The following is a 23,501-nucleotide window of genomic DNA, read 5'->3' as shown; positions in this document are numbered from 1 at the left end:
ACTAAATAGGTTCGTGTGTTTTCTATCACAATCTGTTAAGCCATAGGTGACCATCAGTGTCTCTATGTGGTGCTTTTTTTTTCCTGCAGATGCGATTCATCTCTGAGCCATAGCACTGTGAGAACCGGACCAGGGTTGTATTAAACACTACAGGTCAGCATGGCAGCAGGTGTAGCGGCATGGCTCCCGTTCGCCCGAGCGGCGGCCATAGGATGGATGCCCGTGGCGAGCACCCCGATGCCCATCCCTCCCCAAGAGAAGAAGAAAGCCCAGGACGGACTCATCATCCTTAACGTAAGCGGGACCAAGTTTCAGACGTGGCGGACCACTTTGGAGAGGTATCCGGACACTTTGCTGGGGAGCACGGAGAGAGACTTTTTCTTCCACGAGGAGACTAATGAGTACTTTTTTGATCGTGACCCTGACATCTTTAGACATATCCTGAATTTTTACCGCACGGGGAAACTACACTACCCGCGCCAAGAATGCATATCTGCTTACGACGAGGAGCTGGCTTTCTTCGGGATAATCCCTGAGATCATTGGGGACTGCTGTTATGAGGAGTACAAGGACCGGAGGCGCGAGAATGCAGAGAGGCTTCAAGACGACGAGGAAATGGACATGAACAATGACGTAACGCCGGTGAACCTTACGCACCGGGAGTTTCTGTGGCGGGCGTTTGAAAACCCTCACACCAGCACCGTAGCTCTAGTCTTCTATTATGTCACAGGCTTCTTCATTGCCATATCAGTGATGGCCAACGTGGTGGAGACGGTCCCCTGCGGGTCGATGCCCAACAGGTCGAAGGAAATTTCCTGTGGAGACCGTTACGCGCTCGCTTTCTTTTGTTTGGACACTGCATGTGTCATGATATTCACCTTCGAGTATCTCCTGCGTTTGATCGCAGCTCCAAGCCGCTACAAGTTCATGAAAAGTGTGATGAGCGTCATTGACGTGGTCGCCATCATGCCTTACTACATCGGCCTGGTCATGACCGACAATGACCAGGTGAGCGGTGCTTTCGTCACGCTCAGAGTCTTTCGGGTCTTTCGGATTTTCAAGTTCTCCCGGCACTCCGCAGGGCTGCGCATCCTGGGCTACACCTTGAAGAGCTGCGCCTCCGAGCTGGGCTTCCTCCTCTTCTCCCTCACCATGGCCATCATTATCTTTGCCACGGTCATGTTTTATGCAGAAAAAGGCTCAACAGCCAGCAAGTTCACCAGTATCCCTGCTGCGTTTTGGTACACCATTGTCACCATGACAACACTGGGGTAGGTGGCCTCATAAAGTCAATAAAAGCCATATAGATTTCTCCTAACACCATAAACCACACTTTATTTTGTTTACTGCTTTCGTCAAACACTTGTATTTTATGAATCGAGCAACAAGCCAAGCTGTTTAATCAACACAATGCTGCAAATAATTGAGGTATTTTAATACTTTAAGTTCTCCAGGAGAGGCAAAACTGATAGTCGTGCAACCACAGGTGTGTTTTTATTGGGCACATTAACGGCCTCGAGCGCCGTTCAGCCAATAAAAAGGCAGGAAGATTCTGCTTTATAGAGGCGCGTGTGCGCCATTCACTGCCATGTTCGCTGCCTATCAATGAGTCTGCACCACACAGGCAGCCTTTGAGGTTGGACCTCTTCCCTGCCTGTTTTCGAGGGTCTTTGTTTGATGCGCTCTTTTGGAAAGGTTACTGCAATGGACAGACACATTCTGACCAATCAGTATAGGAGACCTTTAAGGAGCAAAGACACAAAGGCACCAAATCTACAGGCTAAAGTGAAGCACAGGGACAGTTATTAAATTCAGCTATTATACAAGATAGCCTACACACACACACACACACACACACACACACACACACACACACACACACACACATCTTTTATCTCCCCCTCCTCTCATCCACACTCTTTCCTCTCCTTAGATGAGCTACTGTAAATATTTGAATGCTAATTTCATGCTCATGAACAACCTCAGCTGTACTTTGTGCTGATGTAGCATAAAATAATTAAACGTGGTTAAGACGATTACATCAAATTAATTTGTATTGATGAGCTCACTCAGCCGCTCAGCTGCTCGTCGTGGGTTATTATTAGTATTGTTATTATTACCGCTTTTCATTCCAGCTCAGCATTCTGGGCTTGAGTGCTTTCCGAGGTGCTGAAAAGTTGTGTCAATGAGTCCACTGGCTTCTTTTAGGTGTATATATTTCACACATTAAAGGCACAGTGTGTAGTATCTAGTGGCATTTAGCAGAACAAAAAAAAGGTAGAAATTGAATGCAATATTCACATGTATGTTTAAGTGAGTGTATAATCTGCTGAATATAAAATTCATTCTGATTTTGTTGATTTAGAATGAGCCTTTTATAATTACATTGGCGTGGGTACCCTTCCAAGGAGGCTACCATCTTGCACTGCTGTGTTTCTAAAGTAGCACAGAATAGAAAAACCAGTAACATACACATTTTTGTATTAGTGAGTCGCCGTGCTAAATGCAGCCGCTAGGAGACAAAGAAAAAGAAGATAGTGGAAGATGTGGTGCGTAAAAGATTTTGTATTGATTGACATTTGATGATGGGAAAAATGTGAAAATTGAAGCATCACATTATCATGCATCACAGGAGCTTCTTGTCCTCTGAGGCAGCCATCTCTTCCTGAGGGAAGGATGAGCAGGGGAGCGTTTCAGTCTAAAATCCGTCCGCTAGATATTGCTAAATATTCCCATTTCTACACACTGCACCTTTAAAAGTGAGTGTGTTTGCTGACTAAAGGAAAATGTCCCATTCAACAATCGCTAAAAACATTTCATATTTCCTATTTTTGCAGAATCTGATGGCTTGTGTTCTGTATTCACTGCTGCACAAACAAGGTTAAACAGCTAATGTTGGTCCTTGTGCCCTCCTCTTTACTGATGACACACAAATGAGGTCCTGTTGAAATAATGTTGTTTTTTTTCATTTAAAGTCAAAACACCACACATCAAACATTGCAAAACAAATTGCCTTTGGCTGTGTGCAGTTGCTGTGTGTGCTCCTCTTTGTGCGTGCATGTGTGATTGTGTATGGTTACATGTGCATATATATACACGCGTGAGATGTGAGGGCGCTGTGAATGCAGAGCTTAAATGCATGCTCTTCTGCATTAACTTCGGTTGAGCAGGATTGTCTATGCTTCATACGAGCAAACTGAGTCATATTCTTGACTTTTCATGTGTTTGACACCCTCCCTCTTGTTTGTCTGCCTTCATATCTGCATTGATGCAGCCTCTCTGCACCTGTTTTAGCTCTGCAGGCAACGTTTCATCACTATTTCTGTGATTTTATTTGTATTTGTTTTAACGATGACACCCTTCCTCTGTTTGGCATCATGCTACAGATGACACAGAGTTAGTAGATTTTCTGTTTCCTTTATGGCATTCACAGCTTCCCTCAGCAGTCATTCAATACCAGTCGAACCACCACTCACCCGCTAAATGACCAATAAGAGCATAATTAGTAATATGCATGATCTAGTGAAGCTGCCACCTCAAACCTAATGCTGCATTGGCTATGCTTCCCATTTGGTTTTATAGCACAGATGAAAGATGATTTGTGTGAGAGGGTACATTATTTATCTATTGGGAGCAACAAAGATATTGGTGCATTCAGCTCAGAATCCCCTTTTTGTGTTCCTTAAGATGGATTTGAAAAAGATTTTCTGCTGCACGAGAACAAAACTGAACCTTCCTTGGTAATGGGGACGTTTCTGTCACTCTATTGTGAACCATGACAGCCCGGCTGACAGATTTGCAACCTAAACTGTAGCCTTGCAGTGGTGCAGGATGCTGCAGAGTGGACCACCGGAGGAGAGGCAGAATACCCATCGCTGAGAGACAAAGTCGTCTCCTTCTCATGATCCATCATTGTCCTCAGGTGTGCTTTTAAGAAAACATTCCTCACACAGGCAGTAGAGCTGATGTGATGCTGTCATTGTGTGCTGAACGCACTAAAGTGATATTGTGCTCTCGTCCTGTAACCTTCACATTCTTATCTGATCAGGGGAAATGAGCTATTCTGGTTTGTTTCGGAACCCAGCATGCAGAAAAATGGATCCTCATCCAACAAATAGTTATTTGAGTCACATTTGAAAGAGGTAGTCTTTTCTTGGCTTGCAAATAAGCTCTTTAAAGCCCAACTCGGCGCTGCAGACTGAAACCTCAATTTGGAGCGTTTGAAAGCATTTGATTTCAGTCTGATAGTCAATGATGCTTTTTCCTGCATGGTATCATGATGCGTTTCCACTACATATATTTTCAATTTCCCTGCCTCACACCCTGTGGAAGTAAAGACAGAGGCATTCGTTCCCTCCCCTGCTGATGGCCCATTGATTGTGCTTAAGCAGACGTGCAGACATTGGGGGAGCAGGGGCTCCTGTTCAGAGGCACTTGGCAGGCAGCCTGAATGAAAAGGAAGGGTGCCTGGAGACCAGCAGAGAATCAATAGCTCTGTGCAGCTGCGTGTCACACCTCTGTGTGTCTACTGCTCTGTGCCACCAAACACAGGACGAGACCCACTTATCCCTCCTTATTTATTGAGGCTAATCTCTGGGCTGCTTTCGTATACCAACAAAGAGGACGCTGCCACCATCAGAATGCTGCTGTCAAGAGATTGAAGAATTGAGTGACTGGGTGTAAAATATGCATCTTTTATCGATGGTATTGTTGTTTTGCAACAACTGTGAAAACTGCACAAACACCAGGGAGTATAATTTAGGGACTTGATTCAATATTGTGCATTTAAGGCGGCGATAGATTCCAATTTAAAGATAGCGTTGCACTTTATTAGGCTGGAATCAGATGCTGCAGTGTTTTCTTGCTCTTGTTTTCTCTAGATGATCCTCACAGTCAGGGTGAATTAGCAGCAGAGAGAGTTTTTGGTGCTTCAGATCTTTTAAGTGATTTAAGGTGTAATGGAGTGCACTGCTGAGAGCAGCTGTGAAAACGGTGGAAGTCAAGCGCAACCCACAAGGGAAAGAGGAGTGGGGAGGACAGGGTTTAGTGTGGCGTGGAGACACACACTTTCCGCCGGACACAAACACACATTACCTGTGATAGACATTAAGGCCTCAGACACCCATGCACACACTTTTCTCCCGTCCCTCTTATCAATATCCTCCTCTCAGCAGCTGCCTCTAGGTGATGCTACGAGGAATTATCGTTCTAATTACTGATTTGTCGTGACAACTACTCAGTGCATTGTCCTCGGTGCAGCACACACAGCTGTAGATTGAACCCACTCAACAGATGCAGAATTTATCACCACGTCGTTTGTCTGCGCTCCAGCTCCACCCACCAAATACGGCTGGAAAGGCTTGACAAGTGAGCCCCATAAACCTCTCCGGTTAGGATTTATAAGACAGAGGAGGCAAGGTTAACAGACAGGAGGGTCACTGTAGGGCCCATAAACTAGCACAAGTATAACCATTATCATGCTCGTGACTTCTGACACCTCCGCCCTATGGCAATCACAGCGTACAATGCAAAGCGTCGCCTCCATGGATGGTTCTGGTGCAGATCAAAGCTTTTTGAAGTCCAAACCCTCCACTGCATGTCAGATGTAATTGAAATACACAGGAACAATCTGGAGGGCCTGTACTGTATCTGTACCCAGGAGATAACGCATGCAGTCTTGATGATACAGTGCTCGTGTGGCGGGATAAGTTAGCATGCCCCTGGCAAGCATTGCAGAGGATTTTCACTCCTCTTATTTTTTTCTTCATCTGAGCATGACAGTCATCAAGAACATTTGGTGTGTTTGATTATGAACTGCAATGGGCATAATTTCTGTGTTCACTAGAATACATTACACCACTTGGCATTGTGTGTGTTATGCACATTATGAAAATCAGCAATCCATTATGAGAGATGTGATGTATTACGGTGTGAAGCAGAAGTGGCTGCTGTGAGATGTGTAGGCCTCCATTAGCCTGCAGGCTCGCAGCGCCCCTCCAGGTGCTTTATTGGTGAGGAGAGGTGATGCTAATACGAGGCTGGTATAATGGTCCTGAAGTGACAGGTGACTTAATGAGGGGAACCTGGCACTGAAATGTGTTCAGTGTGAGTTCCTGTCTGCCCATGCAAATGACTGTGAAATGGAGGAGTGAGAGCGAGGGACGGAAAACAGGCAGCCTTCTTCAGAGAGAGATTAAGATCATTGTGAAAGACAGGATCAGTGTGGAAAAGAAAAACAGAGACGTTTTTTATTCCTGCTAAATTGAAAATACGCAAGCTTGGCATTTTCTTTCTTCTCTTTGTTTTCATCACAGCGAAACAGCTTCACACTGGCAGGGAGAGATTTAAAAGGGTGATGTGGAGGTGTGAGCTGAATGATTGAGAAACATTTTATAGGCTTTCATATGCTACAGATTTATGACATCATATTTGTGGACTTGAGAAACTTCAAAGGCTTTCATTTGGCCCTAAATTACATTTTAATGACAGTATTTTTTTTATTGGATTATACAGTGTCGAAGAGGAAATGTATTTGTGGTCAGTGAACCCTGAAGTGAAAACAGATCATGGGCAGCTGCTAGGTTGATGTGAGGATACTGTGTGTGTGAACTGACTCCTAAAGCAGGCATGTGTCACTGTGGATGGTCAGATTGATAAATAATCTATATGGCAAGGACAAATTGGCTGTCCTTCTTTTTGATTCGATTTCTTTGACAACCCCAGTCTTGAAGGCAGCGCCAATAACACTCATTCCACACACAAGGTTTTCATTAATTCACTTTGAATGTGCTGCATTAAGCAGGGAAATAAACTAGCATGTTCTGCACTTGGGCCTGGGTAACGTAGTGTGAGGACATAAAATATGGCATCAGTGTTTTTCCCCACTGCTCAGCACTTTTTATCTTCTACTTTGTATTGCGGGCAACAAACAAGATTAATGGAATTTCCCAGAACAAGATTAAAGTTGGTCTGAATGAATGCAGCATCACTGCATTAGGAAATAAGGAGATATGTGAGAAAACACATCACCTCGATTTCATTGTTGTTAGAAAGCATTTGCTCTCCCTGACTCCGCTTCCATCCAATCTAGCAGCTCTGAAAAACCTGAGCAGGCTACAGTCAATGAATGAAATGTGGAAATGTAGAATTCTTTGTGACGATGTCCTATCCTGAAGGTTGATATGTTGTAAAAGATATCAGATGTAGAGTGTGTGATGAGATCAAATAGTGTGAAAATGATGAAGCAGCGCCCAACAGCTATCTCCTCCTATAGCACTGCATGGCCTATTTACATACTCAGCATTTACATACAGATGGAAACTGCTTGTCTGGTCATGGAGATTGGTATTCAGACACACATAATGCCTCCTCATCACTTTGTAGAGATGTATCCAACAGTATTCAGAATGGATTCTTTTCACTTCAGTCCTCTAATTTACATTGTGATTAGAATAAAGTCCATGTAGGTATCATGTCTGAATTACATTAAATGTTTGGTACAAACAAAAAACAAGATTTTAGCATCATTAACTCCATGTATAACTTCTTATGCTGAACATTAAGCTCTGCTTTAACCCGTACTATAATTACTGTACCTCTGTTACCTACAGTGTCAAGTTAAAGGTGATTACAGAACCTTCAACACAAATAAAAACACTATTTAATCAAACATTAAATTTCAGTGGCAGATTTATCAGTATTAAAGCTAGGGTTGGTAGTCACAGAAAACTAGCATGAATTTGAATGTAGCATTCCTCAGGACTCCGTCTAACCACTCCCCCCTCCCCCCCTCCCCTCGGAGCTCCACCAAAACGACGCACCTGCTCACATGCACGAGCGCCGCTTTTACAAACATAGGAGGTCTAGACCACTCTTTGTCAAATTATGAACACAGACCCAACTTCAAGACAGGGTAAGACTCAATCTGACCCCACCTTAATCCATCATGAGCATTTCACATCACAATGTTTTGCTAGTTACAGTGGCAAGGAAAAACTTCCTTTTAACAGGCAGAAACCTCAGGCAGAACCAGACTCAGTCCTCACCACATCGTTTGTCTTTTGCACTACGTCAACTGATGTCTCACTCAGTGGTAAGAAAACATCAAAACATTATCATAGTGAAAGTTTAAAACATAAACAAACATGAAATGTATGTGACGGAGGCGGGCAGAATGGCAGGACAGGATTTGATTGGTTTCATAATTTGGCTCCTGATGGCAGAGATTGGTCGGTGTTTTCCCAGGTTTACTCCGGCTGTAGATAGCGGCTTTTTTTCACTCTTTTTTTAAGAACAAATTATGTATTGATTGCGATTGGGACATAAAGATCATTTTAACCAGTATAACAAAAAGTGTATCTAAATCTGACTACCAACCCCAGCTTTAATAAATTATATATAAATTAAACAAAGATCTCAATATAATATTGAACTGTTTGGCATAGCATCCACGCTTCAATACGAGAGTTGCAGTAGTTTAGTTTTGCTATAACTATCTTACAGGCAGTATATTTCTATCTAAATTGGCTTTGTTTGTGTGCCTGTGAGTCCGTGTGCTGGGATGAGGAAACTCCTCATCCCAGCACTTGAATAGCAGCATCAGTGTTTAGCTTGAATGCAGTGAAAACACTAAAACGTCTGAACAAAAGGTTGAGAGGTGTTCTGCTGAGCCAGAGTTGAAGGGAATATCTGTTGATTTCAAAGTCAGAGTTGTCACTGTCAAGAAACAGGCTATCTTTTAACCTGGCTACATCACCATGCTTACTTACAGGGAAGGTAGGAATATGTCAACTTGGGACACAGTTCCTAATACGCCTTTATCTAGCTGTACTTCATCCTATGTCTTTTCGAACATAACTTTTATGTCAGTCTTTAAAGCGTTATATCATCTATTGCTTTGATTGCGTTGTGTCTGGTTAATTTTCCACACTCCCCAAATTGGCACCACAGCACTTGCCATATATATTTTGGTGCTAAAGCTAGCTGTAGCTTGCGACTTTCAGATGGCTTCAAAGATTAATGTTGCTCAAACTTTAGGACTTTTGTTCCTCTTCTCTGTTTTCCTGCAGCACAGTATTTTGCAATCAGCAGTGAGGTTGTCTTCTTCTGGACCAGTGAAAAAAGTTCACACCAGTGACGCCATTTTATTCTTTCCTCGGCCTGTTGTGGCTGCACCTAGGTGGCGTGTCCACTGCCGCTGTTTTTTTGCACTGGGAGTGACAATAACCTCAGTTTCAGAGAGCCTATCACCAGCGTTTACTGTTACTAGGTAACGAAAGTCGAAAAAAAGTCACTTCCGCTTCCCGGAAACTTTAAAAAATATTGATAGAAATCATGTAAGAGCATCAGCAGCAGCTCTAAACCAGGAAACTATATCTCGACAAAACGAGTGTGATGACTTTTCTCCTCCTCACAGACCTCCGCCATTGTGTTGACATTGTGTTGTCTTTCTATGTAACGGCTGTTAGCGTTCCACCACTTACTGTGTCGGCATGTATAAGCTTATAAGCAAAGTTTTATAGCTGCTTTTATTGGGTAAACTTGTATTATTAAGATAATTCATAATGATAAAATACTACCCAGCTATGATAATGTTAATGAAATATTCCCATTATCAGCCCAATATATATCCTACATCTAATTAAAAAGCATTATCTCAGTTTATCTTCATCAATTCCAAATTGCTAGTTATTTTCCCTATTCTTGGTTGAGGAGTTAATCTCATGCATGTAAAGAGACAAGACAATATAAAGTTAAGTAAAAGTACAATCATAAATGTGAATTCAAATGATCTTTAACCAACTGTTCTAATACTTTAGTTTTCCATTAACTGTGGGCTTCTTTTTGTTACTTAAATGTCACTGCAGTGAATATCTTTATTTTCTTGTGTGTCACTTCCTCAGATGGTCCCCCCATCGTCACCCCATCTTGCCAGGAAAAAACAACAACAATAGGTTATTTTTACACTACAGTTTCTGTACAGATTAAAAAGCAAGATATGAAGTGTTACAGTAATTAGAGGTGCTCAGGGGCACTTTTAGTCTCTTTGGACACAGCCAGGATAGCTTACATAATCTTTGTGCGAGGCCAAGCCAACCAGCTGCTGCTGTCTCTTTACTTTCCCCCAAAAGACTTACCTTTACTTTCCCTTTAGTGTTGTTTAACTTCTACTAATTTGATGGGCCTGTTGCATAATCTCTTTGCACGGAAGCAAATACGCATATTGAAAAGTGTTGAAATGTATCAAGCTCTCTCTGCCATTGAACAACTCTCTTGTTCTGAAAAGATCTTAACATCGTTTCAATGGCTTTTTTGTTCCATTGTGTCACTTCATGTTATTTAATTTTTTGTCAGATCTCACAATGAGTAAAACATTTTCACACTTTGCAGACATTAAAATAAGTAAAGAACAGCTACTAAAAGTTTCCTCCACTCACTTGTTTGAATTTTCACGGTGAGGGTTTTTTCTGCAAGGTCAGAGAACTAATTAATAAATCCACCGAGTGTGGAAACAACAGAGGGATGAAATGATACCCATAATTCCCACACGGTCACATTAGCATTGTGAGAAAATTCTCCGTAATGAATCGTAGACTAAACATATGTGAGTCACCGGCCTTGTACTTGTTACTTTAGCGTAACACTCGGTGCTAATCAGCATACAAACAACAGGCCAGAGTTTGTTGTCATGAAGAGCTGCTGCATTTTCAGTGTCAGCTCTGAACATACACTGCTCCCTGCACTGGCATGTAATGAGTGCTGAGTGAGGCAGAAACAGTTGTTCTTATATTTTTAGATTCCCCGTCACTTCTGTAAGCATGGGACCAACATTCATTATGCAGTATATCCCAGACCCAGACCAGTTTCTGCATCCTTCCTGACATGAAAATCAGGTTATAAAGCACTGATGTATGAACAGGAAGTTGTGAGGAAGGTGATGATAGTCCCACCCCTTTACTGTGAGGAGTTAAGGGAGGGTTATATTGCTCATTGCACTGTTTATTCCTGAAGCGCATGGGATGGCATAGCAAACACAATATCTTGAAATGGTGCCAGCTTTTATAATGCCAGAGCGTGAGTATCCCTACCCCTGACATTTGTCTCTTTATCAAAAATGCCCCTCAGCCAACAAGCCAACATCTGTGATCAGCAGAGATTCAGAGATTATAGCTAACAGCAATCATCAGTCTGCTCTGCGAACAAAACAGAAAAGAATTCAAAGAGCGATGTAACTTCTGCTGGCTGACACCTCGTCTGAAGAGTGATGGGATATCACTGCAGATACGGCTTTAAGAAGAAAGCTATGCTGTTTTTAAAGCCTCTCAGCAAAACATGAACTGGGCTGAAATGAGAGAAATCCATTAACCTGACAGTTACCCTACATTTAAAGTACCTGCACTTCAACGCTGTGTAGCATACATTTATTTCAAGATGACATGCTTTTTTATGATATAGTAATGTGTAATTTCCACAACAGTTAACATCTCGTATCCTGTGAAATCAATACAGACTTTCATCCGCCAGAGACTACCAGAAGGAGTTTGTCATCAGATTCAGAGAGAAACAGGGAAACTTTGATGCATACACATTAATTGAAACTTGGTTTACAGCCCATTCATAATACTCAAACGTGAGCTGCTTCATGGCAAAGTCATGAATATTGATTCAGCCCATTTGTCAGCTTTAAGCTTTCGGCTTCCCTGCTCATGAACCGTCCCATTTTTTATCGGAGCTGAGGAATCATGTGCCAGTTTGCAGCACCAGGATACCGCAATAAAAGCTCCTTATGATCAATACTGATCCCTCTTGAATGAGATTCACAGTGCCCGCTGTAAAGGCAGAATACAGATCTCTGTATTTCCACTAGTGTGGAGCTGCCCACACTCTCCACTGTTAACCCAGTTTCATTGTCGAGTCTTTGCCACAGGCTCCATAGATTATTAGTTTCTGTATGCAGAGTGAATGATAAGAGGCTATGTCCCATTTGAGTTTAGGTATAAAGAGCTTCCTCTCGTCTGCCTGGCAGGGAGGTCCTGCTGAGATGAGGGATGTCAGCCTGTCACCCTGACGCATGGCAGCTGTTTCCTGCCTGGCCCAGCTTCTATAAATAGCCAAATATATCACCTAATGTAGGCCATTTGGTCAAACAGAAACTAAACAGGGCATGTGTGGCTCGTGGGGCGATATTTTCCTCTTTCAGCTCTTACTGATTTTTCATGTACAGGTGCGTCCGTGCCACCATCACTGTCTTAATATCACCATCTTCTTTATCTGTCTCCCTGCTGTCTTAGGTAGATTGATGACACAATAAGTGAGGATGGCACAGTGCCTTTATCTCATGTCAGGTTCAGACCATTACACTCCTTCAACTGATCATTTCAGGTGATCCAAAGCTAGGGCAGTACTTGGTTTTAAAGATAAATATTACGAACATAGTAGCTGTTTTTTTGCCATCTAGTCAGATTCATTATATTTCTGCTATTATTACAGTTCCAGTTAGAGGCTACTGGCTATATTTGGACACATTAAAACCTGGATTATAAAAAGCATCCCTCTGAACTGACAACCAGCCTGTGAAAATTGCCTTGATTTTTAGTCTCTGTGTGTTTTTTTTCCAGTGTGTTAGAAAGTTGTCGGCTCTTGTGTGGTTGGTAGTCAAAATTTCAATCACATGTAACAACATAATGCAATTGAATTACCATGTCGTTGGTCTTTAAGAGTTACCACTGTGTTAAATCAACACTTCACTGCCACAGTCTCAACAAGCATGGAGCATTAAATCTCCACAAAGGGAAATGGTGGTGATGCTTTTATCGTGCCCACCCACGGTAAATTCAGGGAAAGTCACATGGCAGTTTGAAGGCAGCACATATCAGGACCTGTCTTTTGTCTGTATTTCAGTGTAATTTACTACCCCCCAGGGATAAAACACTGTATTTTTCCTGGTTTCTGCACAAACCCAGCTGCAGCCTGGCTCTTTGAATGACAGTGTCTGCCGTCCGTAGGTTTGTCTGCACATCACTTTGTTCAATGTTACAATATCTCAAAAACTTCTCAATTCAATTTGATACTGACATCTTTATCATCAAATCCTCACTGAACTTGGTGATCTACTGACTTTTCCTTTGTCACCACTATGAGGTCGAGATGATCTGTTTTAAGTGAAATCTCTGATAGTCATGAAATTTGGGGCACACATTTATGTCCCCCTCAGGATGACGTCTATTAACTTTGGTCATCCATTAACATTTTATCCAACATCAGGTCAAATAATTAAATTTTCCACTTCTTGGTTCTATGGCCCACTAAACTAATGTCAGTCCCATTAATCTCAGCTCTGCTCTTTGTTTAGTGTTAATTAGTAAATGTGAAAGTACCAACATGCTGAACTAAGATGGTTAGCATATAAAACGTCACGCCTGCTCAGAACTGGCATTTTAGCTTTGACTTTGTGAGCATGTTCTCTTTACTGCAGCATTTGGTTCATCTGTGCATCCTCACATTGCAGCTAGGTTTGTTTGTGATTGCAACAGTCTGTTAAGGTATCTGTTAGAACAGTCTTGGGATATTATCCCCTGCTAATTCTTGTTTTATCCAAGTGGCAACCTCTGGTGTTGGAAAATGGAACCAATGCAGGAGTGCTAAAAGGTGCAGTTCCTGGGATGTTGTCATTGCTGTTGAAGATATAAAGGCTGCAGGTTTTGCATAATTAGGTGTTATTGGGGGCGTGGCTGACTTGCCCCATCCCATTGTAGCTGTGTCCACGTCACTTTGCAATACTCCACTGAAATGCTTGTGGGCATTGTGGTCTCTATGATAATCAGGTCACTTGTTTCCAGTCCTGCTACGTTTACTGCTTGCTTTTTCACAGTGATTCTGAGCATTTAATGTTAAATTGGAGCTGGTACATGTTACTGTTAATCATACAGCAATTATTACAAAGAAGAACAGAGAGGAGACGTCGGAGGAGATGGGAAGTACGGCCGATGTTGCAGCAATTCGGGGAAGTTTTGTAAATGCAGGATGAAGGGATGCCAATTACAACTTGCAGTTAGTGTTGTTTCGACGCGTAGTTGAATTTGCGAGGAGGTGCACGTCAAGCCACATGCTTAGGCATCTGCATTGGAAAATGGCTACACAGACCTACGGCATAGCTAACACTAAGCGACAAGGATGTTGACATGTTGGCGAGCCATTGACCCCACATGGGTGCTGATTATTGATATCTGACATAGGCAATGGTAACATTATTCTCTTGCTTTAAACACAGCAATTAGATAAAAGCCAGGCTTTAGGAAGTGACATTCCTACACTTTGGGAACACGAGCCAATCAAATGTGGGACTCAGGACAAGTGAAAGAAGTGCTGTGCAGTCCAACACAAAGCCGGACTCCTGCTCACCTGACTGGCCAGCCCTTTAAAGGTTTAACTGTGAAAATTCTAAAAGATTTCTTTGTGTATTTAAGCCTTGTGAGCTCGGACTCAAAGCGGTAACTTAGGCTAACAGCTAACACGGCCACAGCAGGTAAGCATATTGAAGCTGGAATTAAAAAAGCAAAAGACAAATCCAGAGTGTATCCTGTCAGGGGCTTCTAGTTGGATTGTATTGACTTAAAAATGGCAACAATTACACCCTTTCTTTAGAGGGAGACAGGTGAGAGCTACAGTGGATTGATATGTTTGTCTAGGTGTTATTGAAGTGTGGGTTCAGCATCCACCTGGAGATTTCCTCGCCTGTGTGTCTCTCTGCACGAGTCTCACAAAGGAGCGTCTCGGCTGCTTAAGGATTGCAGTTCCGTGTTGGGGTTTTAGCTCCTTTTTTTAAGGTATTAGTGAAAAAAACGTAAACAGTTGATTATTATTTGTAGTTCTCCCCTTAGCCAATTGTCCATAATCCCTGTGGAGGAGCTTAAGAGTTAGATTTCTGGCTTGCATGGCCTTATCTTTACATAACGGCCACACACAAATGGAATGTGTCTGCTTTTGACTAAGCCACACATTCAGGCCGAAAGGCAAAGACAAGCGAGCAAGTTGAGTAAAGAAGAAAGCCACACAGACAGTTAGCATTAACAAAGCCAGACACTGCAATCAATTCCAGGGCCAGGATACTCTCATTTTCTTTCACACTCTGACATGCATGGTAACACACACACACACACACACACACACACACACACACACACACACACACACACACACACACACACACACACACACACACACACTCACACACACACCACATAATTTACATTCTTGGTGTATCTTCTGGTGGCACATGTGGGGATGGTGGATCCTCTGGTCCCTGCTGTCCTCTGGAGGTCACATGGGAGACAGATCCAGCATCAGCTTCTCTAATGTGACATTCAATTACAACCAAAGGTGAAGTGGTCTCATTCGAATCCAAAAATCAATTTTGCATGGACAGGGCTGCAGTTTGCTCCTTCAAGCCCCTCTGCACAATTTTGTCTGCACACACATGTTGGTGACAGAAAAACAAGGCGCGTCGCCGATACGTTTCGACTCCCATCGTCTTTTCTACGAAATGGCATCCATCAAAGTTAATGGGCTGTAATCATCACCACAAATACACTGTCACACGTCCCACTGCTCACTCCCAAGTATTCAACTCCCAGTCAATGGGATGTAAAGAGTGACAAGCTCCAGGAACACAATTTCCCATGTCATTAACGAACTCTGAGCGAGAAATGGAAGAAAATCAGAAAAACTTTGCCATTTTTCAGAATAAAAATAAAAATCTTGTCTGTTGAGTCAACATCTGTTGGGACTGCAGAGGAGAAACATTCATCAGAGCTGCATGTGACATACAGTCAATATTACTGACACTGTGTTTTAGGCAGCCATCAATGTTGTCGTCTTGTGGAATAATTCTTATTAAAGTATGTCACTCGCACTGACAGATCCGCTGTGTGGTAGATAGATTAATTTTCCAAGTAGCCTATCCTGCCAGCTTGAAATCAGAGTTCAGTGTATACTGTATATCTACTTATCTCCAGGCTGAAAGCTGCTGGACCTCTGATTATACATCACACAGGCACACAGACACACACACGCGGACTACTCTTTCAGTGCCTTGTATGGCAGTGCTCCAAGAAGACTGTCCCTGATGCATTTGAGTGTTTGATAGGATGTTTTAGCTGTAGCATCCCCACAAGACAATTTGTAGACCTCAACAGATGGAGAAGTCCAATTAGAAAACAGGCGAACGAATGGGAGCGATGGGATAGGAACGTTCCAACTCTTCCCCCCTCCCCCCGGGACAAAGCAGCTAATCTTAGGGTACAGGTACAAAAACCAACATCACTTCTGTTTTGGAGGAGAAACATTTAAAAAGAGAGAGAGAACGAGGGAAAATAAAAGCTAGAAGGCAAGCGGAGGGAAAAAAGCGCCTGTGATTTGATTTCTTAACACTACACAAGCAGAGAGGAACGCGCTGAATTTGATACAGCTTGCTCTCACTCCACATCTACAGTATGTATAAATATCTCCTTCTGTTGTCTGATTCTTCAAGGGCAGACGTCCCACAAAGCAATTGCCTTGCCATCAGCCAAGACCAAAAAAAAAGAAAAGAGAAGGAATGAAAAAGTGCTTAAATATAGCAAACCCTCCTGGGATGGTGGGAGGGGGGGCGTGCTGTAGTGTGATTAAAATGAATAACCTTCATTCAGTCACGATTGTTAATGGTGCGGTCTGTGCTGGAGCCAAAACTCTGCCTGTCCTCACAGTGTTAACATCATTATTCATCAGCAGGCCTGTCCTCTGCATTGACAAAGATGCTCGAGTTCTAAATAATGGGCGTAGTGTCATTAAGTACACATAATTTCTCCCACTGGTCCAGGGTCAGTTTAATTCAAGCTTCAGCCACTCTTGCTGTGAAAGCAGACAAAGCAATAAAACCTGTTGATGACTGATAGATTGCGTGGACGAAAAGACCAATTTTCATGGGTAAAATGACCTTTCAGTGTTGGTGTTGTTGTTCCGCCCATGGCCCTGAGTTATTATTTTTCGTGTATTTTTTAAATTTGACAGGAGAAGTGTCGTGGAGTGAAATGGAAAAAGTAATGATGTCCCTCGTGCGCGTGAAGGGGCGCGGTTGCAGGTGGGGAGATGGTGGATATGGCTGCAGCTAGTAGAAGCTCTGCTTTGCCCTCAGGGACCAGTCAGCAGCTGTTAGAAAAGATGCAGCTCCTCCTCGACGCTTCCCTAAAGGTTCTCGCTGGTTCCTGGTACGCGCTGTTATCTGGGTGCGCTGCTGTCGCCAGTCTGGCTGCTGTCCACACTCTCTGAGAGAGCGCTCAGTACATTTTTACGCTTCAGCACTCTTTCTGTCTCATCCCAACCTCCGCTATTCCCCTCAGTTTCGCTGTGAGATTTTTGAAGTGCTCCTTTGAACTTGCAGCTGTTTTTTTTAAACGGCTGGAATTAGTACCTTGATGTTTATTTCAAAGACAGTCCTTGAGAAATTTAAATCACTGCTTTATCTGGGGTGACTAATAATATGTAGCAGTTTCTGTTTAGATATCTGTCTACCTACAGTTTCTCATGGGAGACATTTACTACTGCGCACGTGACTGTTTTGTTTGTACAGGAAGCAAATTTGGAGATGAGGGGCTGCAGCTGTTTGGTGTAAAAAGCTGATATAGATGTTTTGAAGCTGCAACTCAAACAGAATCTAGAAGTTTTCTGGGGTCGAGTGGGAGAAAAAAATCGATCTTACCCACAAAACATGTATTATCCAGAGACCCCCTGCTCTCCTCCAGTTCTGGAGATATATTCGCCCTAATAGGCGTTAAGTCTTAGCTTTTATATGAGCAGAAACGCACTCAGAGACTGCATAATTAGGCTTTCACCATTAGTCTCTTAATCAGGAGAGTTCCTCTGGTCTCTGGGAATAATATTCTGTCCAAACAATCTCTCTGTAATGTCCAAATACAAGCTTTTCTGGAGCTTCCAATCCTCATGGTCTACGTCAGCAGATGGAGTCGGCTCAGTCGTCAGAAAGGCTGATTTGTTAAGATGTGAGCTCCATCATTTGGAGACCAAACATTTTTCTTTTTCCAGACTCTCAAGAGGGAGGTAATACGGCACAACTTTGTCTACCTCTGTTGGAAATTAAATAACCTTTTGGTTTTGACCTGCTGGTCAAAGCATTAGACTTTAGATGTGAGAGATGGTGATGGGCATTTTCAATTATTTTATGACATTTACACTGAGTAGTTTAAACTGTTATTAGGTTACAGGGATACTCCAGAGATTTGTTAACTGATTTCCATAAAGTTGTAAGAGATATATTAGAAGCGACAAAATTTAAAGAGCAGAGGCCTAGCAGTCCTGACTTTTGGTCTCTTGTACGGGTGCACTGGATTTCAAATCCCCAAAATGCGCTCTCTTGTTTAAACTTTCCATTAGTGGTGAACGCTGATGGTTTGAAACTCTTCATTTATAGTTTGCAACTTTCATGGCTTTGACATGATCAGAGGTGTTTCTTAGACTTTAAAAAGTTTCTTCAGAGCCGCTGAAGATGTTATATACCTGTTTTTGTATGCTCAGTAGTCCTCCTCAGGCTGAGGATACACGTGTGATGTGCTTCAGTACTTCTTGAACAGAAGAAAAATCAATACTCAAAACAATCAGTATACAGTTGTAGATGGCCGCAGGCTAAAGCTGGCACATCTAAATTACTAACATGTAACCAGAGGTTTACTGTGGGTGCAAGATTACCAAGAACAGGGAGGGATTCACCGAACCCAGAATCTGGTGACACTGCCTCTAAGAAAAGCTGATTTTCAGATCCTGTAGCTCGTGGATGCACACGCTGCAAACCCTGAGTTAAGGGGCCATTTGGTGGAGGGAGCTGATATCCAGCGGCTGCTCTGTGTGGAATCGCACATCAAAGTTAATCTTTCACCGTCTGCTCTGGTGCCGCCGAGCACTAATCTGCTGTCACTGTGATGAGGCTCCTGGACCAGTTCCCCTTCCCAACACACAGGCACTAATCCATGAGACCTTTCACGTTTTCCCTCTTCTCTATCACCTGACCGCACTACAAAGGGCACAGGGGTCACTTTGAAATATCATCTTTTGAGTGCTAGGTGACTATTTGCATTGATCCTCATGTACAGTATGTTCCAGTAAGAGGCCAGTTTGGTCTGTCGAGCAGCATCCTGATTGTGCTCCTCATGTTTAATAGAAATTTCTCACTGCAGAAAAAAAGGAAGATAACAAAACTGCTAACTAACACTGCAAATGCTCCTGCTTCAGCTTTTATTTCTTCATTTCTTCTGTCATTTCTTAATTTTCTCCACCTTTAACCCTCGTCAGGCCATCATACCAGAGGTGAGGGAACTCACAGTTTGCTCGATCAAAGGTTTCTGTGTTCAACAAAATGCCACCGCTCTCTCGTCCACATGCCGATTAACCCGTGATGAATACGGAATGAGCTCATTTGCATAATCGCTGGAGTGTCTGATGATTTCATTTTATTATCACGTTTCTCTTATAATCCATAGCTGCTGCGGCGCCCCATCGAGCTCCCAGCCCCTCTTTCATGTCCCTTTGCCCTCCTTATTCAGCCACGAAGCACTGTAATTGCATTACGAAAGCATTATACTGACGTGGAAGGAATATATTTTTAGCCTCTGGCTGTCTTGAGTAACATATAGAAGGATGGGCAGAAATCTAAACATGGCATGACGAGTTAGATTCAGAAAGTTTGAGTCTGTTTGTGTTCGTTTCATCATGTCCTGGATGATCAGAGACTTGCATCATCCTGGCCTCCTTCTGACATACAAAAAATATTATTTCCACACTTATGTGTCCGCAGGATAGTGTGCTTTTTTATCGATCCACACAGGTACTTAACCCTTATAAAACTCCTATTAATACAGAACAGCCAATCATCTCGTAATTAAAAGAAATGGCCACAAGGAAAGTCGTAACCAAGACGAGGAGCTGGAGTATGGAGGTGACTTGGCATATAATAGCAGTGAAATAGGACTGTTTTTTTGCATAGGACAGCAGTTGTTTCTCAAGTGTCAGCAGGTGTAGACTGAGACTGGAGAAGAGCCGGAGAAAAGAAAAATGTCAAGCAGGGCTGTGCTAGCACTGCATGATAATAGAAAAGGAGGAGGGGGGAAAAAAAGAAAGAGAATGAAGCGTTTCATCTTCGACTCATAGTTAGAGGCAGGCAGGTCCGGGCTGAGGAAGGGTGAGTCAAAGTCAGGAATGGAAGAGCGGTAGAGAGGAAAGCTTTTTATCATCCCTGACTCTTAAGAAGATCTCCCAAATGAGAGAGGGCGTGCATGCTAATGTCAGAGCAGCGGTGATAACTAGCCGCCTAGTTTAGCGGGGTGAGGGTTAAGCTGGGATTTGGAGGGCTGAGGGAATACATGTTTGATATGTGAGCGAGGGAGAGCTGAGGTGCCTTTGCCAGAGCCATACGTGAGGGATTATTCTATATGGTTTATCTGTGTCTGCATGGCTGAAATGGAGGAATTGCACTGGCCTGTACTGGTTCTGTGTCATTTCCGAAACTCCAGGGTGAGCGTTCAGCTGGAGGATCAAAGCCACATTGACACTGCTTCATCACAAAGTTGTCATTTACAATGCATTAACACCGGCTGGCATGTAGCCATGTGGGCCATGGCTGTTTCCTTGAACTTCACATGCTAACCTTCAGCTCGGCACACAATTCTGCAGAGACGAAATCTCGGCTGGATTGTGGAAAGCATACAAAACAATCTCCCACATCTGCTCCACACTTCATTTTACTGCATTTCGAAACATCCCTCTTCGCCGCGATCTAGCCTGTGCATGTTTGCCCGCTGAGTCGGAGATGTTCACCTATCTCAAAGTTGTCCTTCCCTGTGGCTATTGTTCGCAGTTACTCATACTCGAGTGCTCTGTTTCTCCTACCACACGCATTACAGCAGGCAGTGCGGTCCTCCGGCTCCCTCCTATCTCTGCCTCCCTATCTCCCCATTATGTTGTGTAGTTCTGCCAGCCTCCCCTTCTCTCCCTTATCACCTGCAGTGAAAATCGGGCTAATCCCAGTGCCTGTGGGATTCCCCCCCTCTCTATAATGATGTATATCTGAGGGGATAGCATCAGAGCAGAGTCCTATCAGCCCACACACTCCTAATCCCATCAGTCTTTGGTGTCCAAACCCAGGAGAGGCAGTGTTTTGGATGTTGTGCTCCCAGGCTGAAGCCAGAGAAGCGGCGCAGAACATCAGGAATGATACGTGGCGTTTAGGGATCATGTTGGAGATCATGTTCATTTATTGTGCCTCTGACTCTGTGAACCTTTGTGCTATATCTCCCAGAGGATTGCATTGCAGCGGTACATGCTGAAGCTGTGCCACCGCATTAAAAGATTCTTGCAGGGTGTTTGCCACCAGCATTGCTGCCAGTGTCCCTGGCATAACAAAGATAGCATTTAACAATCTGTTCATGGTGGAGAGGAATACAGAATGTGCTTCATATTTGAACACACTGACCCAAACAGGAAAGAGATTTACATTTGGTTCATCAATAAATGAATAAAACAGTTTCATATAGTGTTGAGCTCACTTGCACTTGTTTATCTGTGAATGCAGCAATCTTTGTTTGCTGCATTCCTCTCCTCTCACTCGACGGTCGGATTCATGATGCCCATTGGCACAGAAAAGAACGATCCTATAGCCTTTCCTTTCTTGTTTTTACGAACTAAATTTTTTATGAGGCCTCAGACATAACCACCCTCAAGACCTCTACTGCAGCGCTCCATAAATTTCACCGTCTTCCCGAATACACACCAGAAAATGAATCTCTTCTTGTCACTCATGTTAGTATGCCTCTATGACATGCAGGCAGTGTAATCCATTTTCTTGAGATTCCGAATTCATAGTTGTATGAGCATGATGGAGTTCAGGAGGGAAAATTACATTTTTTTTGGTACATCTATTATTTAACTGTCAGCAAGGATGAATATTGTGCTCTTTCAGCCTCGCGGAGAAGGTACAGAAAGTCGTATTGTCGTGGAGCATTGCTCCATTTGCTCCTTGTCACGGCTTGTAAAAAATGGAGCCCTTCGCGGTTGGTCAGTGTAAGGCTTCATCACTTCTGTGTCAAATCCACAGATAAGATTTTAATGTTGTGTCCACTCTGACACTCTTTGATCCTCTCCCGCAGCTTAACGATTCACATCAGGCCTGCAGGAGGTGTCACCGGTTTCAGGAAATGTGAAACTTCCTGACATTGCCACTGTCTCTCCTCACTTTTAATGCCTCGCTCTGTCATGTAAAACTTTTGATGGGTACAGTAGGTGACAGTATCTGGTTTCAGGTTAATTGAAAGGTTTTGGTCTCACAGCTTTGGAGGGCTCGTCTGTGCAGTACAAACCATCGATGTGTGAAACTGAGCATGTGAAATTACCCCAGGAGGCACTGATAGGGAGCCTGGTGTGCGACGGGATGGCTGGTGAAGGTCAAACAGGAAATCATGCATTCAAGGAATTATCAGAGACCTGCTGAGGATGCAGAGAACATGTTTGGAATTCACCGATCTCCTCTTTTTGAAATGATAAAAAATGCTAATGCTGTGTCAGACTACAAGTGGTTGACCTTGACAATTTTCCTTCAATTAAGCACTTTTTATCAAACATATGTCTTGTTTTAGAATCTCACCGAGCATTTCAAAGAAAGTTCACTGCGACTCCACACCATGGACTGTATAATTAGATTAAATGGATGTAGCCACCATGACATTAACCATTCCATTTCTGGCTGCCTTTTTAATGCTCTGAGTTCAGCATATTCTCTGACACCACATTGATATTCTGGAGCAAGAATTTACCAGAGTAGAAAAAAGAGGGTGACAGTTAAGAGGAAGAAGGGGTTGGCAAACATCAATTTATAAAAACCTTAATTGTCTGTGGCTAATTTGTTTGCAGGTGAACGAGTTAATGAACCAGCATGTTCAGCGACAGGTGAACGACATGCATCAGGTGACTTAAAAACATCAAGACTTCTTCTTAAAGTCTTCTTTGTGAGGTAAAGCCAAAAACTCTCCAAACAAAGATTAATTAATGAATGACAAACACTGCATGATTTCAAGCTAGGTACATGAAGTGCAGACACAGATAATTGGAAGTAATTGCTTAGAAATCAGTAAAAGAAAAGATATTTACTCAATGAAAAACTGGAGAAAAGAGTTGATGGACTGACTGTTTGTATTATAAACACAGAGGCTGCCATATTATTTGTTCACTGTAAGCCTGAAAAATACCCCAAAATCACTAACTTGACAAACACTGCAGAGAGCTTAAGTTTACGTGCTGAATTAGCTGTTGGTTTTTCAACTACATAAATGGAGCGTTTACTTCAGTCTTTTGCTGCTTCCATGTTGAGGACAATATTTGAAGGAGTGGATGGTGCTGAAGAGGGAGAAGAGGTTGGTACACACTAAACTTAGGTGTGGACTGTCTTGAGAGTAGGTGGTCTAAAC

General features: G+C 42.9%; 1 protein-coding gene across 1 annotated transcript in view; it reads left to right on the top strand.

The window, feature by feature from the left end:
- LOC117814557 (potassium voltage-gated channel subfamily D member 2-like) overlaps positions 1 to 23,501 on the top strand; it is a 45,029-nt gene that overhangs the window by 9,000 nt on the left and 12,528 nt on the right. Inside the window, exon 3 of the mRNA XM_034685957.1 lies at positions 90 to 1,271. Coding sequence (XP_034541848.1) covers positions 160 to 1,271 — 1,112 coding nt within the window. The 5' untranslated portion in view covers positions 90 to 159. The remainder of the gene's footprint in view (positions 1 to 89; positions 1,272 to 23,501) is intronic.

The sequence above is a fragment of the Notolabrus celidotus genome, chromosome 6, assembly GCF_009762535.1.
Source record: "Notolabrus celidotus isolate fNotCel1 chromosome 6, fNotCel1.pri, whole genome shotgun sequence".
In the NCBI taxonomy this organism is placed as follows: Eukaryota; Metazoa; Chordata; class Actinopteri; order Labriformes; family Labridae; genus Notolabrus; species Notolabrus celidotus.
Note: the sequence above shows the minus strand (reverse complement) of the source record. Positions and strands in the feature narration are given on the sequence as shown.